Source organism: Emydura macquarii, unplaced genomic scaffold, assembly GCF_026122565.2.
Source record: "Emydura macquarii macquarii isolate MOO-44397 ecotype Brisbane River unplaced genomic scaffold, CSIRO-AGI_Emac_v2 contig_2676, whole genome shotgun sequence".
Lineage (NCBI taxonomy): Eukaryota > Metazoa > Chordata > Testudines > Chelidae > Emydura > Emydura macquarii.
The window spans coordinates 43,474,133-43,492,500 of record NW_027132813.1 but is presented as its reverse complement, the minus strand read 5'-3'; the positions used below and the strand labels follow the sequence as shown (position 1 = coordinate 43,492,500).

Below are 18,368 nucleotides of genomic sequence, written 5' to 3'. Positions count from 1 at the left end.
ACTCGAAATGAGATAATTGAATGAGAGAATTTTTACATCACTTTTTTTGTTAAGGCCTTACCAGAAACTTTCTTGCAGCATTTTCTTCAATAAGATTCTTCCTTTATTGAGAGAGACATTTTCAGTGTAGCAGGATATAGTAAAGATTTTAAAAAACCTCCAAAAATCTGAAGTAAGATGGGGTTAAAGGTTGATACAATAAGAGAATACATTTTCTGGTGCATTTGAATCAATAGATATTTTGAAGAGAAGTGGTGAGAGGGAAGAAGTTCTTGCTGTTATCAAGCAGAATGTCATGTAAGTAAGCCTATGTTGTGTGCTGTTTTCTGTTTCTTTAAAGAGATGAAGTCTAGTGGATGTATGTATATTTCTTGTTGCTCTGACTGTGTTGCCCCTCTCTTTTAGCTCACTGCTTGTCTTCACTTTCAAGGGTGTGCAGAGCATGTTTCTACCTTACCTATCCTCAACCATTGACTTCTGCCTCCAATTGTCACAGAAAACCAAACTCTATCACCCAAACTTTCCAACAAGCATTATTCTGCTTTCTCTTGTGGTGCCCCTTGAACATGGGAGCGACTCTCCATAAACATGAACAATCACTTCATTGTTCCTCAAATCCCTCCATAAAACTCTCCTTTGCCATGATGCTTTCAAAAAACTTGATGATGGCTAGGCTGCTGGAGTACTGGCTACCATGCTAATCAATATTCTCTCACTGTTTCTGTATACTCCCGTCTGTCTCCATTTGTCTCGTTTCTTACACGTAGATTGTAAACTCTCTGGGGCATGGACTGTCTTCTGTACTATGTTTTATACAGTGTCTAGCACCATAGGGTCCTGGTCCATGGCTAGGGCTTCTAGGCACTAGAATAATGCAAATAACCAACAATAATATTAGAACATGTAACTCTTGATGTATAGCTATGTAATATTTTCAGAGTAAGATTAGCAGAAGCTGTCATAAACATTAGAGAGTAACTTCCTTGTATAATTTCAGAAACTCCATTCCCCTTAATTTTGTTAGTTTTTTTCCCCAGGATAATCAAGGTTTTTGCTTTTTCTTTTTGTTCTACTTTGTGTAAAGTCAGTTATTTCTCTAATAGTTCAAATAACTGTCATCTGGGAAAGAGGTTTTTTTACTAGACTCTTCGTTTAATGCTGCTCACTTAAGATTTTAGGCAAGCCAGCCACAGTAAAAAATGTCTAATTTGGAGACTGCATGATCCAGAATCAAGTAATTTAGATTTTTTTTTTAAATTAGGTTAACTAATTTGCATGTATATGCTATTACAACTCAAGGATACATTTATAAAGAACTAAATTACATGGCTATGTTTTGGCCAGTTGAGCTTTTTGTTGGGATTGCACTTATGTACAAACTCTCAATGGAGTGTAGCAAGGTCCTTATCAGTGTGAAAATGAAGTTTAAATCCTACTTCCCAATAGTCCCATTACAAGCGAGATAGTCCTTGATACTCCTGTTTGTCCTAAAAAGCTGGAGTAAAGAGATTTAGTTTTTGGTTCCTATTAATGTCTTCGACCACCATGGATTGCTACTGATGAGCAGCTGGAAATATGTCTACACTACAGCTGGGAGGTGTGATTCTCAGTTCGTAAATTGTGGCAGGGGCAGCCACTCTGTCTAGCACCTGATCTTGGGTCCAGGAGGTCAGGCAGGCTTGTAGATGGCTAACCCAAGCTGCCGTCAGTGCAGCAAGGTCTACGCTACTATTTTTAGCATGCTAGCTTGAGCTGTGCTAGCTAACCAGTTCACCTGTAGTGGGAATCATTTTCCAGTTGCAGTGTAGTCATACTCTGTGATTTATTTCCACCACCATTTAGCTCTCTTTATGGAGGAAATAGCAGCTTCACTGCAAATCCCCTCAAAAGACTCTAGGAGGGGAAAGAAGAAAGGGCTAGACATTAAGTTCTGTGGATCTATTGTATTAATTACCAGTCAAGTATTTTGATTTTTAAGATTCCCATGTTCATCAAATTAATTTTTTTAGCTAGAGTTTCCTGCTAGTGCAGGATCTTGAACCAGAACTCAAAATGTTACTTTTGAAGTCCAGAAGTAGTAGTGAAGCCAAAGAATAAGTCAACAATTTTAAAAAGCCTACTGGAAACACGGGTATGACACAAGAATGCTGGTAAGATTGAATTTTAGTGACTGATCCTGTCACCTGCTGCAGATTGGTCACCTTAGTTAATATCCTTGTCATATGATAGGTATCAGCAACCAACTCCCTTGGGTACTGGTTAGAATGCACAGCATTCTTCTTTATAATAGGAAAATGGGTAAGTATTTCAGATTATCAGTGTAATAATCAGCCTCTTGATACCATTGTATGGATTTTCATGGGTTTGACTAAGACATTGAGCAATCTCCTGATGACAATGTGACAATAGCCCTAGGAACAAAATAGCAATTGAAAACAAAACTCAGATGCTTGAGTCAAATGTACAGAATTAAATCTGTCTTGGTTTTGGTGGCCTCAGTTATGCAAAATTGTCATATATTGACATATTTCGCAGTATCCCTTTTTCTGGAAGTGGCTTGATATAATCAGATCTGCACAATACCAGATGTAAGTGTACACTATTTAGCACTGCATTTATGTAACCTTTTATTTAACTTAAATTCATTACTAAATAATACACTAGTATTATTAGTGGGGGGCATGCAAGGTCACTTTCCTCCTCTCTCCCCCAAATTTCTGCCTTCCATTTAGCACAGAAGTGTTCAAACGGTGGGGGCATGCCCCACCGTTTGAAAACTATTGCCTCCTGCCAGGAGCTGGCAGATTGGAAGCTGAGGGTATCTGCTCAGGCCCCTGGATGTCCACGTTGTGGGAGCTGGGGTGCTGGCTAGCTGTCCGGCAGAGTTCCCTCCCTGCTTGCCAACCCAGGCCATTTCTGCACAATCGGGCACTCCTCTGGCAGGGCAGGTGGCACAGCTTTCAGCTGCGACCATTAAAGATGTGCACATCACTTGCTGTTTGAGAGGCACCGAATGTTGGTCAGGCCATTAGCTAGTGAAAAGTATGTTGCTATACTTCTCAAAGTGCCCCCAGAAGACATCTCTGATCATCTTTGGTGGTTTATGTGGCTGCTATGCAACACCTCAGCAAACAAGTTAAATTGGAGCAGACAGTGATGGATTAGCTGAGATTCCAGAGAACTCCACAGACATTGAGGCAATCTGGCGGAAGCTCAAAGACATGACAATATGGCATCCAAGGTTCTTCGATTTGTAAAGCTGAAACACCACGACTGGCTCGATAAGAATGACCGAGATAGACCGGCTACTGGAGATCATGCACACCACACAAGTCCTGTTGGTCAAGAAATCACCAATGAAGAAGGCCAGGTACCTTCAGACCAAACATAGTCTTAATTGGTTTTGTAGTGTAATAAAGAACCTCTGCTCTGGGGGGAGCAGAAGGCTGTAGAACTTCAGAAAGCAGCTGACAAGCATGACAACAAGGCCTTCCATGAAGGTCTCAGTTCTGTATAAGGCCCAAAATCCAGTGGTACAGCCCCTGTCCTCACAGCAGATAACCAGCTGCTCACAGATGAGGGCAAATTCCCCTTGCTGGGCAGAGCATTTTGATAGTCTCCTGAACTATCAAGCTGCTCTGTCCGACGAAGCCATTGACTCTCTCCTGCAGCGTCCTGTCGTTGCTTAGATGAGGTTAATAAGGACATCAAACAGCTGTCCACAGGCAAGTCTCCAGGTCCTGAGAGCATTCTATCTGAAATATACAAATGTGAAGATGCCCACCTGGTCAGCCTTTTCCAAGACTATAGCAGAGCAGGTACTGTGCCCCAGGAGCATATGGATGCTTCCATAGTCCATCAATACAAAATGAAGAAAAGCATATCTAACTGTGCAACCATCACAGGATCTTACTGCTGTCTGTAGCAGGGAAGATCCTTGCATGGGTTGTCCTGAACAGTTTCATCTTTCATTTAATGGACTCAGTATATCTGGAGTTAGTGTGGTTTTCGTGCTGGCCATGGCACCATGGACATTATCTTGGAAGCCTGAGAAATATGAGAGACAGCTTGTGAATGGAACAAGGATCTGAACATGGTGTTTTACCTGACCAAGGCCTTAGACACAGTGAATCTCGAGTGCCTATGGAAATCCCTTCATAAATTAGGTTGCGCAGAGAAGATGATGGTTGTCATCTGCTCATTTCACGATGGCATGATGGGCAGGGTGATGGAGTGTGGTGACTTTATCAGAAGCCTTCTCCATCACCAAACAAGAATGGCTAATAGCTCCAGTGCTCTTTGCCATTGTCTTTTCAGCCGTGCTCTTGTTCATTTTCCAGGACTCTGACAGAGGTGTACACATCCAGTTTAGATGGGATGGGGGTCTGGTCATTATACAGTGACTTGGGGCCCGCACCAACATAATCAAACAGCTATTAAGAGAGCTTCTGTTTTCTGATTTCTTCTTGAACTCTCCTTGCATGTACTTGGGCATTCAGCTTACTGTGGTCTGCTTTGCCTATGCCTCAAAATGCTTGTTTCAGAATTGGCCTGAAACAGACAGAGGTCATGAACCAGCCACCACCAGATCACTAGCATCAAGAGCACCATGATCCCATTGACACAATTGACGACATACCCCTCAACTTAGTCAGGAAATTCTGCTTTCCAGCAGTGTCAGGTTGTATTCAGCACCTGGCAGAGACCAGTTTCGCATTTAGCAGGGTCACCCACAGGCTTTGGAGGGAGTGTGGCATCTATAAGAGAACTAAGATAATCTATTGTGCTGTTTATATTCATCTCACTTCTTTATGGCTGTGAGACAAGGATGCTTTCCTGAAACAGCTGGTGGGCTTCTACCTTTGTACCTAGGATCCATCTGCAACATCAAGTTGGCAGGACAGGATCTCCAACACTGAAATCCTTGAAGTGTCAAATCCCTGGTATCTCGAGCATGCTCCTTAGGGCTCAACTTCACTGGGTTGGACATGTGGTCCTCATGGAGGTTTCCCATATACTGAAAGCAGTGCTGTATAGCCAGAGAAGCACAGGAACATGCTCTAAGGCAGTGGTTCTCAACCTTTTTTTCCCCGAGTACCACTCGGGCCAGGTATAGGTATAGGACTCTCAACCCGACCCAAGTACCACTCGGGGAAAAAAAGGGCGGGGTTTTGCGGCGGGGGCGGGGTTTCGCGGTGGCAGCGGGGAGAGACTTCGGCGGCTTACACGGGGGAAACAATGCCCGCCACCGAAACCCTTCCGCCGTTTGCCCATTTTCGGCGGCAAAGTTTCACAAGGGCGGGTGGAAGGGCACTTCCGGCAGTGGATTCGGCGGCGCGGTGCAGCTCGCATACCACCCAGCATTCTCGTAAGTTGAGGACCGCTGCTCTAAGGTCAATGTATCTTTAGATACAAAGTTACTTTGAAGGCCAACCTCAAAGCATACAAGGTAGACATTAGACTACACTTGAAAGACAAACATCCGCATTTGAAAATCCAGGATCAGACTTGCTTCCCATATGAGAATCTGTGACAACAAACCCAGTACTCAGGTCCACACTAGCTGATCCCTCATTCGTTGAAGTGGTGGGAGAATCCCAACAGCTATTGATCAAAAGTGGGAGACTGTGATCTAGGGACTCTGGAATGAACATTTGGAGGCGAGAGCTACATGCAGCAAAAAATGGATTTAGATAATGGCTGGATGTATGGCTCTTGAACAAATACCAGCATCATCCTCTAAGTGCTTGTCAGAGTTTTGTACTAGTGATTTCAATCAATTCTAATCTTCGTTCTTACAAATGTTATAGCTCTAGGTGATCAAGCAAAGAGTTGCGTTGTTGAAGCTTATGGTCTAAAGCAGAGTTAATGAGATTATATTCTTTTGTCCATCTGCACAGTAGAAGAAATATCAATTCTTCAAGCACAAATCAGAGCAAAACTAAGGCAAACTAAGTACTGTAAGGATTGGTAAATAGCTCAAAGTAGTTGGAAGGAAATTGTGTGACAGAATCTTACACATTGCTCCCACTAAATCTTCCATTTAACTTTTTCTTTTTGTAATGAAGGATTTCATTGTGCTTTTTAAGGTTTGAAAAATGTCTTCTCATTCAAATTATCAATTTGACAGCTCAGTTTCACTTGTAACCTGATGTGGACTTGAGTCCAAGCCTTCAGAGGAATGACTAGTATAATACTCCAGAAAAATTACTCTAAAAATGTTGTCTTAGTACTGTACTTAAGACACCCACAGTAAAGGAATGAACATATATTTGGTTTACTGGCTAAAACATGACTTATAAAAGTGTCGTGATAAATTACTGACAGATCTGGCAGCTGCCTTATACTCTAAAACTGAGATGAACTGACAGCATGTGTAATCAAAAGGCACAACGTGTTTCCCTTCTACTGAGTTTACAAAAGACGTTTAAACCATAGTGTGCAAAGCCTAATCGGTGTGTAGTCTCTTCCTTCTTCCCCACTCTTGCCCTCCAATGATTTAGACATCTTATGCAGTATATCTGGTTGCTACCCACAGTGTTACATTTATTCATGATCATTGCCCATCAAAAGCTCTGTATGTAATGCAGAGCTGTAATAAGATGTTTTAGTGCCTGGGATGAGCAAGCATATTTGCACCCCCTTGAGGTGAAGTATGGGGAGATGACACGGGGTCATACGCCCCATCACTACCCTGATTTCTGCCTTCCATTTAGCACAGAGGGGAGAGGCAAGAGCATGCTGGGGTGTAGTTTGGAGCTGTGCCACCCACCCTGCCTGAGGAGCACCCCACCACGAAAAGGCAGCCTGGCTTGGGGAGCACAGAGAAGAGGGATGCCTGCTGGTGGCTCCCACCAGCTTCCGATCTGCCGGCTCCTAGCATGGGGCGACTGTTCTCAAACTGGGGTGTGCCCCCACAGTTTGAAAACTTCTGTGGTAAATGGAAATCAGAAATCTGGGGGGGGGGCCACTTAACCCTGTGTGGGCCCCCCCATATGCCATCCCATTTTTTTCAGCCCCTGCGGCTTTCTGCCCTGGGCAGCTGCCCCCCTTACCCCACCCTGTTTATGGCTCTGATGTAATGATGGGTTTCTATGTATTCATGATAGTTGGGCTAATTGTATGATCCTTGCAGACCATGCATATAGATTGAGGGACTTGTTTAGGATTTTTTTAAGGTTTCTTTTTGTATCTTTTTCTTTTATCCTTGTTTGCTTCTTACATAAAGGCTGGAGTTCATGCAGCTGTTCCAGTAGTTGAGTTGCTTCTGTAATTAATGCTGCACTTAAGGGTATGTCTTCACTGCTACAGCAGCAGGGATCGATGCAGTGGCATCGATTGAACAGATCTGTGTAGACCCGCTCAGTTGATCGGAGAGTGCTCTCCGGTTGGCTCTATAAATCCACCTCCCCCAAAGGAGTAAGGCTGCCTGGACGAGAGCATCTCCCGTCGACGCAACACTGTGAAGACGCCATGCTACATTACATAGCTTGCGTATCTCCCATCGACTGCCACCACCAGTGTAGACCAAGCCTAAGATTCCCCTCATCCTTCCCTTTCCCCTGCATGTATGTGTGTTTTTATTTGTCTTTTTTAGTAACATGACTGTTACCAAATAGACATAAATGAAAACTAATTCTAAAAATGCTGATATACAGAGTTTTTTCTTTAAGTGTCAGATACAGAACTAGATTGAATCATAGAAATGCAGGGGTGGAAAGGACCTCCAGAGGTCAAGTCCAGTGCTGTTGACAACAAACCATGGATATCTATCCTTAAGTATGGTTTTTCAACCAGTTATGCACCCATCTCATAGTAATCTCATCTAGACCACCTTTCCCTAATTTTTTTATGAGTCGTTTGGGGCTGTGCAGTCTTATCAAAAGCCATATTAAAATGAAAATATATACTATCTGCTGCTTTCTCTCTCTCTCTCTCTCTCTCCCTTCCTCCCTCCCTCCACCCAAATCCACTAGGCCAGTAACCCGGTCAAAGAAGGAAATTAGGTTGGTATGACTTGATTTGTTTCAACAAATTCATTCTGGTTATTCTGTATAACTCTATTAACTTCTAGGTGCTTAAAAATTGATTTGTGGAGTTTAAAGTGCTTCGTTTTTTAGCAAAAACTCCCAAAATTTAACTACTGTACCAGTTATACTAATTTATCAAGTGTTTGTGTCCTTTTTTTGGGTGAACAGTGCCCTCTAGGGGTAAAACTAAAAATTGTCAATTGCTGTACTGGTTTCCTAAGAATAACCCTAGTATGTTTACAAAATTAACAATGCCATAGAGACAACATGGCTTGTACTCAATGAATAAAATAGTTCTTAACCTGAGAATCCTGACAGAATACAGTTTAAATCTGTAATTCAAGGATTGTCATACAATTGTTTCTAACCTTGAAATGATTTAACCAGAGAAGTAATTGTGCAACAGTGTATATTCAGTTGACCTTTTGTGTATATATAGCATCTAGCATGAATCCATATCAATATTTAAAAAACGTCAATAGTACGGGGTGCTATTTAGATACTATGTTAAGCTGACAATGGTAGTATAATAGAAATCCTTTATTGAATCTTGTCTCCATGTTTTACATTTCTAATGCAAGATGTTACTATTGTTCATATTTTGGTAATTCATAACTTTTTTCTTGGTTTGCAGACGAAAACACTAAGGAAGCTTTGGTGAAGAAAAGTCTGAGTGAGAAGGTTTCTCTCTACAGAGGTGACATTACATTGCTTGAGATTGATGCGATAGTGAATGCAGGTAAGTAATTAAATGTTTAATGTAGCTATATTGAGAGACACTTGCGGTAGTATTGTGATGGAGTATGCTCACCCTGCACTGGATGGAGAAAGGGTTAACGCCACATTGTGGCCTTAGGAAGCCACCCCTTCTCAATCCTAATGGGTATGCTCCAAGTGCTTTCGTATAAAAGGTTGTAGCTCAGCTTAGTTGGGGCTGGACACGAGGAGGAAAGACTTTCATTAGAGGCTCCAGGCCATGGGAACCAGGGACTATGTCAACTATCCCAGAGGCAGCAGACACCCAACAGAGCCCGGAGTTGCAAGGTGCTACGCTCGCACAGGGATCTGGAGACTCCAATGATGCCCAGGCCACAGCTTAAAAAATCAGGATAGGATGGAGTCCAGGGGCGCGCGCGTGTGTGTGTGTGTGTGTGTTAGACATTACCCCATGAATTATCTGTGTGTTTTAGCTGGATCCCCGCTGGGGGGTTCCACCACTGTCATGGCTCTGGGCTGGGTCCCTCTCCTCCGGCTGCCACCCACCCCTAGATGGCAGCCTATGCCGCCTGGCTATTAGGCCAAACAACTCTATGGACCATGGCCACCATACTGACTCTGGCCACTAGGCCTTACCACCTGGCAGCATGGGTGGACCCACTGACTCTGTTAGACACACTACACTGGAACTGGCCAAGGAAATTTAAGGACAGGCCACCCTCGCCCTGCCCCCTCACTAAAAGGGTGATGAGGTTCACTCACCTTGCAGCAATTATTTACATCTCTGGGGGAAAAAGGCAATATAACGTGACTGTGCTGTGGAAACTGTAACTTGTGGAAATGGCTGTTCATAAAATTTGTAGTCTATGTACAGCAGATAATTTCATCCTGTGTGCCTTTATTGTTTAAGATTTTTGTAAAAACAATGACTACACATTGGGTGTATGGTTGTAAGATCACTGATCTTCTCTCTCTTTTTTTTTTTTTTTCCCTTAATTTGGATAGTTGAGAATTTACACTTTATGGCAAAACACCAAAATTAGATGTTAGTGATTTACACTACTGCATTATGATCTACTGTGGAGCTAGATGGTGAAGAATGCAGAAGGTGATTTTATTTTTGAGTATTTCACTGGGAGATGAGTACTTTGGGATCTGCATTAACTTCTTACTGGGTTTTGTGTATATCTTAAAGTTTTGGTATTGTTGACCTGTAAAGTCCTCAATTGCTTAGGACCTGCCGACTTGTTTGAGAAACCATCTATCTCCCTGTGCTAGACACCAAGATGCATTTAATAGGGACTCTGGAGCTGTTTTGAGAGAGGGAGCTGTTGGCAGTATATTCTCCATGAGAGAAGGCCCTATTAATTAGGCATTCATTCTCTTCCATGGTATGAAATAGCCAGAATGTCTTGACCGTTGGCACAGTACGAAGTACGTTGGCACAGTTTGTTTAGGCATTTGGAGAGGATTGAGGAATTATTTTATTTTCCTGGGGAATGCTGGAGTATCTTGGTTGTAGTTATTCCGTGCCATAGATGTCCTTTATTGTTGAGTGCTGAGTTATTGCAAATTGTTTTTGTTGTATTGTCTATTTAAATCAGGGGTCCCCAAACTACAGGCCACATCTGGCCCGCTGACACTTTTTGACTAGCACACTAAGTCCGCTCCCTGCTCCTGGCCCCACCCTCCTGTCCCCCCACTTCCCTCTCCCACATAATGTGGGCCCAGTGCCCTGGCCAGGAGGAGCTGCTCTGGCCTACCATAAGATCAAGACTGAGTAAGTGGCCTAGACAGCCGAAGGTTTGGGGACCGCTGATTTAAATATTGCAAGGATACACAGAGCCTAAGATAAAAGCCTTCATATTGTATAAAGAAATAACATTAGTGGGGTGTTTTGTTAGCATTCAGTCTTTTAAAATTTAACCTCACAAAAAGTTTTGTGGGAACCCATTGGATTCTCATAAAGATTTAAAACTACTAATATGGAAGGTGCTAAATTTAAAAAAAAAAAAATGTATTAATCCAAGGTATTGAAGCTCTATGAAATACGCAAATATTTATGTCCTTGTACTCTTCCGTCCTCCACCGTGAGGGTGTGGAAGACTGCAGCCCCTGGTCTGTGGGGGCCACCATATCTGAACTTGACACATGAGGGCCAAATGATCTCTCCCTATCACATAAACGCAAGATCCAAAATCCCAGGCCTCTTACCTCTAGGAACCATTCATTTTATTCTTTTAACTGCCCTGGAAACTGGCCATGGGGTGCAGCTACTAGCTTGATCACTTCCCCCAACCCAACTACACAGCCTGGTAGTCCATTTCCCTCATGTTCTGTAGCCATATGCCAGCCCCTCCATCTGACAAATGTATGCCATCATCTCTGAAACAATCATCCAGCAGTTTTTCCTCTGCTAGAAGTTTACAGATGGCTCTATACTGTATCACTGAAGTCTCTGTGTCCAGGAATATCTTGGTGACCTCTCTCTTCACTTTCTTTCTAGTCTTGTCAACCCGAGCATGGTCTGCAGCTCTCTGACACACCTCCTTTGCGAGCATGTCTGACCAGGCTAGCCTCATCTCCTGCTGCGATAGCTTAATTAGGCAGAGGTCTGTCTGGATCCTATCCCTTAAGTTAACTCCTGTACAGCCCGTGCCATCTTCCTCCCTGAGTGAATACCCAGGATGTGAGGAGCATGTGCATTGCTTTTCAGTGAATGCAGAAGTAGCATGAGCGAATTTCAATGCATGCCTCCCCTGCTGAATCATTGGAGACAAACTGCTTTCGCTCTGATGCCCATCTGAGCTCTAGCTGCACTCTTGGCTACCCTCTTGTGGGCATAGTGCACTGTATAGTGCCCACAAATCCAGATATTCCATGCAATCTTTGTCGTTCTGAAACAAAAAAGCACTTGGGGTTAGTTACATTTTGCTGTTTCCTGCCCTTTTTCCTTGGGGCGGATGTAAGTCCTGTAACTCTTCAATTTCCAGCACCCCATTGCCTGTGGCTGCTGTGGGACAAACCCCTCAGGAGCCCTTGATATAGCTGCCCTTATCCTGAAAGAATGAGTACCAATTTTTGGGGGGTCAAGACTGCAGTAGGGCAAGGTTTTTCTCAATACTGTGCTGAATTGGTACCTTGGCAGCTAGCTGCCAGCATGGTGTATGAGCGGGGGCCCAGGTTGCAGGGCCTAGATTTTTAGAAAGGCTCTTATTGCCTCTACAGGACACAATTGCCCAGCTGCACCTTCTTTTAATACCACATAAGCCCCCTTTCCCTTTTGGTTTGTTTTAAGTACTTTAAGGTAGAGACACTGCTCCTGCAGAAAGGTGAATGTCTGCTACATTAATGCAGAGTCCATGGGTCGACAGAGTCCTTTAGTTCTACAGATGTCTAGAACCATGGTTCCAGAGTTGTTGGGGGCATTGTCTATGGATCCTTGCTGGCCAGTGGGGTGAGTTTCTGGAAAATGTCATCCTGAAATTGAGAGAGTGCATTGGTGACCCCCATACCCACTGCCGGGACATGCACTGTGCGAAAAAGGATGTTTTAACTCCAAGCACTGTAAAACAAAAGCCCTCACCAGCTCTGTCACCTGAGCAGTGTTAACTGACTATTTACAATATGGATCACAGCTTGGCTGTCACACCAGAAACGGACTTTTCTGAAAGTTTGCTTCCCAAATAGTGAGTGCCACCCGGGCTTTCTGGCCTCCTGTTTGCACACCATTCTTCTTGAAAATAAACCCCGGAACCTATGCCTCCTGAAGTTTCAGTCTGTACCTGCAGCTCAGTTTTGAGCCACCAGTCTGACTGCTATATTGAAACTCCATTAAACTCCTCCAGGAATCTTTCCCACACTTCTAAATCTTCTTTCCTTCCATTTGTCATTCTGATAAAGTAGTGGGGGTTTTTGCATGCCAGAGGAAACAGATGCCAGATTGGCACAAAATGTTGGATCGAGAGCCTCCACTTGGCAGGCAAAGTTTAGGTGCCCCATGCCCACCTGTAGTTTCCTCTGAATAATTTTCTTTGTCCCTTTGAGCAGCACCCTGACTGATTCCAACTTCTCTGTAGGTAACCTAGGAACACGCTGAACTGTCTAGTGCGATGACCAGGTACAATAAACTTTGGGTAGAGCCTTCTGTTTTTTCCATGGCAAGGGGGACCCCTGAAGAGCTCAGCTAGGTTTTGAAACACCTGAAGCATGTACTCTTAGTTGTCTGTCTGTCTCTAACCTTCCTGCAAATAAGAAGCTATCGAGATGGTGCACAGTGTGAGGCAGGTCAGTCTCATGCACGATTGTATGGAGCTGAATCTTTCAAAAGCGGCACGACACTGAGCACTCCAAGTGCATGACTTCATCAAAATAGTACTGCCCTCAAAGTGAAATCCAAGCAAGTTAAAGTCCCTGGGATGCACTGGAAACAACTGGAATGCAGATTCACATTTTGCCAACAGCGCCTCGCAGCTACACTTCCTAACTACGCTACTGCAGCATCAAATGACTGATATCTTCCTAAACACAGCTAGGGGTCAACATGGTCATTTACTGATGAGCCCTGGGAGAAGGATAGATGATGGATCAGCCTGTATTTCCCCTGCGCCACCTTTGGTACCACCAGCAAGGGGGGATATGTGCTAATCTGGCATTGCAATACATTGGAAAGGGCTTTCCGCTCTCCCTGCTGCAATTTAGGGGTGATCTTTGCCCTTACTGTGTGCTGAAAGACATTAACAGACATCAGGTTCTCTGCCCAGGAATAGCACCTCCTGCTTTTGTAAGGGATTTGAAAATGGGCCAAAAATTCATTCTATGACTAAGCAGCGTCTGTTTTCCTAGGGTAGTCCAATAAAAAGTCCTGTAACACCTGTATCTATTTACAATATGGACCAGCTTGGTTGTCACACCAGAAATGGCTAGCTTTAAGTACATATTGACAGGGCTCAGGCTGGTTTGTACTCAGGGAAATTAGTCTGTGCCACCACTGCCTGTGATACCATGGTTCCACTACTATTTTTAGCATGCAAGCTGAGATGAGAGCTAGTGCGAGAATGAGTAGGTGAGCTGGAAATCACACCCCTACCTTGTGTAGAGATGTAACCTTTGAGGTGTTACTGTATTAGTACTGACCACCATCCTTCTCTCTCCATTGATCTGAACTATTTCTGGTGGGGAAACTGGTACATGTGGAAAGTGTGGCTTTCTGAGCTGGTATTTGAAAATTGAGACTACAAAATTTATTGTAGAAAATCCACCCTAACTTATTTAGTCCATTATGAGAAGCAGTTTAGTGGCTAGGGTTCTCAAGTGGGAATCAGGATATCTAGGATGTATTGTAACTGCCACTGACTTGAGATGTGACCTTGAGTAATTCTCCCCCCCCCCTGTTTCTTTTTTCTACTTTTTCTGTCTTGTTTCTTTGGACTTTAAACTTTCTGGGGCCAGGATTGTTGGTGCTCATATGGTGCCTAGCACAATAAGGCCCTGATCTTGATTGCGGCTTCTAAGTGCTACTGGAATACCAAAAAAAAAAAAAAAAAAAAAGGTTAAGACTACAGGACTCCTTGCTCTATTATTGTTCTGTTCAGGAGGGTTGTTAAAGAACAGCATGTCACAAATATGGAAATGAATAATGGGAGCGCCAATAAGATCTGAACAAAAATTGTGAAATGTGTGTAGTATTTTTAATTGTAATATTGGGCTGGGTTCCCAGATTCCTCTTTCAGTCTGTCTCAAATACTGGAGTTACTGCAATACTACTAAGGTTCTTAATAAGCAGTCATATTTTGTTTGTTTGTATTTTTGTTGTTAAGCCCTTTGATTTATTTTTGCGATCCTAATATGTAATTTGGCAACCTCTCTAAGATTGCTGAGAACTTAATATCAGAGTTCTGAAGGCATGTTCCTACAAGACGTTTTTGAAGTGATCTTACTGATGCAACATCCTGGTGCTAATAGTAAATTAATTATCTCCAGTGAAAAGCTGAGCAAGTGTAATGAAGTGGGAATTTTTCATAACATTTTGGATGAAGGTTGTCTGTGCCTCAGTTTCCCCTATGTGCTGCATGGTTATCTAGGTGGGGGGAAAAGATTGTTTGTAGAAATGCAGATGTGACTCGCCTGGCTGTCAGGGGCCTGAGCCTCTTGCCCTGGAGAGTCCCAGAAGACTATGGCCTGGACATGGTGCCTTGCAACTAATAATCATGGATGGCAGACCCCTTTGCAGGGAGCCAACTGGCTTTGAGCAGTTGGAGAACAAAGAGCTAAAGAGGGAAGCCGGGTGATGTGGTTTTTGCCTGGTAACAACAAAGGACTAAGGAGGGTCAGGTGGGGTTGTTAAGTGTGGGCTGCTGGAAGCCGAAGTTACTTCAGGACTGGGGCTTAAAGAGAGCTCTGGACAGATCCAGATGGACTCTGCTGTAACTTTTCCCTTCTCTATGCTAACCTAAGGTCTTTCTATGCTCTGTTCCAGACAGCTAATAAATCCTTCTGTTTTTTTACAACGCTGGGTGGGATGCATTGCTTCCTTTGGGTGTGTTAGTCTTCCCCTGGTGTTCAGTTCAGGTGGACTTGCTGAGAGGAGCTTACTGTGTTAAACGGATGCTGAAGGCTCTGAGGTTCTGTCCCAGAAGGCAGTGAGAGAGTGTGACCCTAATGGGCTCCTTCCAGGGATTGCTCTAGAGCTGTTGGAGAGCACTTGATGTGTAGTCTGTGACAGCAGGAAACTATTGTCTTGTTCCACAAAACATTTTGAGGAGGTAAAAAAAAATGTTCCTATTGTACATTGGGATGAAACAGACCTTTGGAGGGTTTTTAAGGAAGAGAAAAAAAACAAAACAAAACCAGACACTCTTCTGGGATGTGGGAGATCCAGGTTCAAATCTCTGCTTTGCCTGAATTTGAGATTAAGATTTAGGCGAGTATCTTAACCATTGGACTATTCTGGGACGTCTCTGATTTAGACCAGAAATTCCATCTTGGACACAAGAAACTGTTTCCTAATGGAAGTTTAGTCAAAACTGGTGTGTTCCTGCAAGAGTTTCTTTGCACAAATTGCTGTCTTCTGACCAAAACTGAACGAAAAAAAATGCTATCCAACTCTGCTCCAGTGTTCAGCTGAAATAAGAACATAAGAATGCCCATACTGGTTCAGGCCAATGCTCCATCTAGCCCAGTATTCTGTCAGGAAGGTAGGATTGATAGAATTTTCTTTGAAACTCAGTTGCAATAGATGACTTACTCAGGCATAACAGCCATTTGGTTATACTGTACTGAAGCCTTCTGTGCTATCAAAACAAATTTGTTTAGAATCTTGATGTACTGGCATGGTTGGCATAACTTAAGGAGATGTGGTGTTGGGTTCCTAGACTTTCAATATTGCAGATACTTCATTCTTTAAGTTCAGATTAACTGGCCTCAGGTTAATTAATGGCAAGCCTTCTCTGTACCATTTTGGGTAACCAGAGAGCATGTACTGAGATTACTGAAAGCATGTCCTCATTTAGGGTCTAGGATCATGGGAGGGAAGCAGAATGAAAAACGAGGAATTATTGTTCTATATTTTTCTTTGATTTATTTGATGTTGGGAAGATCTTCTGCAGAGTACACTTTGAAAATTTTAAAATAAGTTAGATTCTTATACAGCTTCTTGAAAACACTGAAACCAGAAACTTTCTATCCATAGAACAGAGTGCATGTTCACCAGTGTGGCACTATAAGCATCTGGATGGTCTAATAACAGCGCCAGCAATGTTACTTGTCTGTTAATAACTGACTTGAGATACTTCCCTCCCTTCTCATACATTAAATTTGCTACCCAAAGTAGTGTGAACTGGGGTTATTTCTAAGGGTGCGTCTACACTGCAATGTAATCCTAGGGTTACCAGAACTTAAATTACGAGACTCTGGTTTTGTTAACCTAGAATTTGGGCATCCATACTCGTTTGTGACCCCGGGTTAGGAATTGTTGATCCCTGGGTCCGAACCTACAACTCCAGTGTCTGCCCTCCATTATGCAGACCTGAGTCCAACCACCCATATCATAGATTTCCTAGCACCTTCCCAAAAATATGGCCACTCTTGCCCTTTGTTTGGGGTGCACTGTGTGAAAACTTGACTGTCCACTAAACTTGACTGTCCAGAGCAAGGAGTCAGCCGATGCAATTGGGAGATATTTTGGCAGACTCCTAGAGCATGAGTCCAGTGGACCTGCATCTACATTGCATAGCACTAGGGCTTGAACCCTAGGTCCTTGTGTGACACAGGTTTAGATCCTCCATCCCCTTGGGATCTGAGCCCTGCATCAGTCCAATTTTGTGTTGACGGAAGAGAGGGTTAGTCTTGAGCTTGAGTTTGAATTCTGGGCCTACACTGCAGTGCCGACATACCCTTATTGTCCCAAACTTGGAAAAGGTCAAGGTATTAACAAAGGATTTGTTCCATCTAAGCAAATGGACAGAGTGCAATAAATCAGATGTATTTTTTTCACTGAGAAGTCAATAAGGTATTAAAGAATCTGCAATGAGAAACTATAGGGGCTAAAATAATATGTTCTCCTTTTATAGTTTTTTTTTTTCTAGTTTTTTAATGATCAAGAGGTTTGAGTTCATTCACTAGCACATCACAGCACTCTTGCTGTCCAGTCAAAGGATTTCCTCTTCACTATACTGTGACATTGATGTTCCTTGGGAGTAAAATGAGGGGGAGCTCTGACACTGGGGTACTACTTTCCCTGTAGGGATTTACAACACCTACTGTCAGTGATGCAAGGAAAGGATGAATCCTAGTTGGTCAGTAAGCTGCAGTGTATCTTCAAGGAATACACTGTATGTAGTTTTCAGACAATTAAAAAATGTTCCATGATTTTATTTACTTTTCTGGCTAAGTCCCTATCCCATTGTCTAAAGCGGTATGTCAGAAAATGCTTAATATTCTAACATGTTTATACTTGATTAATGCACAAATTGAACCTGCTTTTTGAGTCGATTAGATTACGTTTATGAAGTAAAAATCCGTATTTCACATTAAAAAGACCATACATTTATTTTAAAAGTACATACAGCTTTTAAAACAAAAATAACTTTCCCCTCCAGTTTTTCACTTCATGATTATTATTTCAGAACTGATTTTAAGTATTCTAATAGTGCAACAGTAGTATCTTCTTTACTGTTGTTCTCATGTTTCATAACTGTATGGAACAGCAGATATTCTGCTTGATTTTTTTTTCCACTGCTTCTGTTGACCTTGAGGTATAATCTGCTTCACTTTGTTAAATTTTAATTTTATGAAGCATTGCATCCTTATGCCATGCCTAAAATTAAACTTCAAGCTAGAGGTACTTTTTACAGCTGAAAATTGTGAACTGCATATATTATCTGTGAATTATGCTCAAACGAATGTGTAAGTATAGAAATGTTGACTGGCTGAGCTACACCGCTCCATATAAACAGCTGGTTAAGGTGCAATCAGTCACTGAGGTTGCCTTGAAGTTGGTGCTTAATGAACAGGTGGGGAGAGAGGATGAATTCTAATCCAGAATGGAACTGACAACCTATCAGGCAATTTCACTGATTGCTAATCCATTTCATTTGGCATTTTAATTTATCACACAGAATT

General features: G+C 42.7%; 1 protein-coding gene across 3 annotated transcripts in view; it reads left to right on the top strand.

The window, feature by feature from the left end:
• The window catches only part of MACROD2 (mono-ADP ribosylhydrolase 2), a 1,226,284-nt gene that overhangs the window by 42,683 nt on the left and 1,165,233 nt on the right, over nt 1-18,368 (top strand). For all 3 annotated transcript variants that reach the window (XM_067565284.1, XM_067565283.1, XM_067565285.1), the window contains exon 3: nt 8,665-8,769. In XM_067565284.1, coding sequence (XP_067421385.1) covers nt 8,665-8,769 — 105 coding nt within the window. The remainder of the gene's footprint in view (nt 1-8,664; nt 8,770-18,368) is intronic.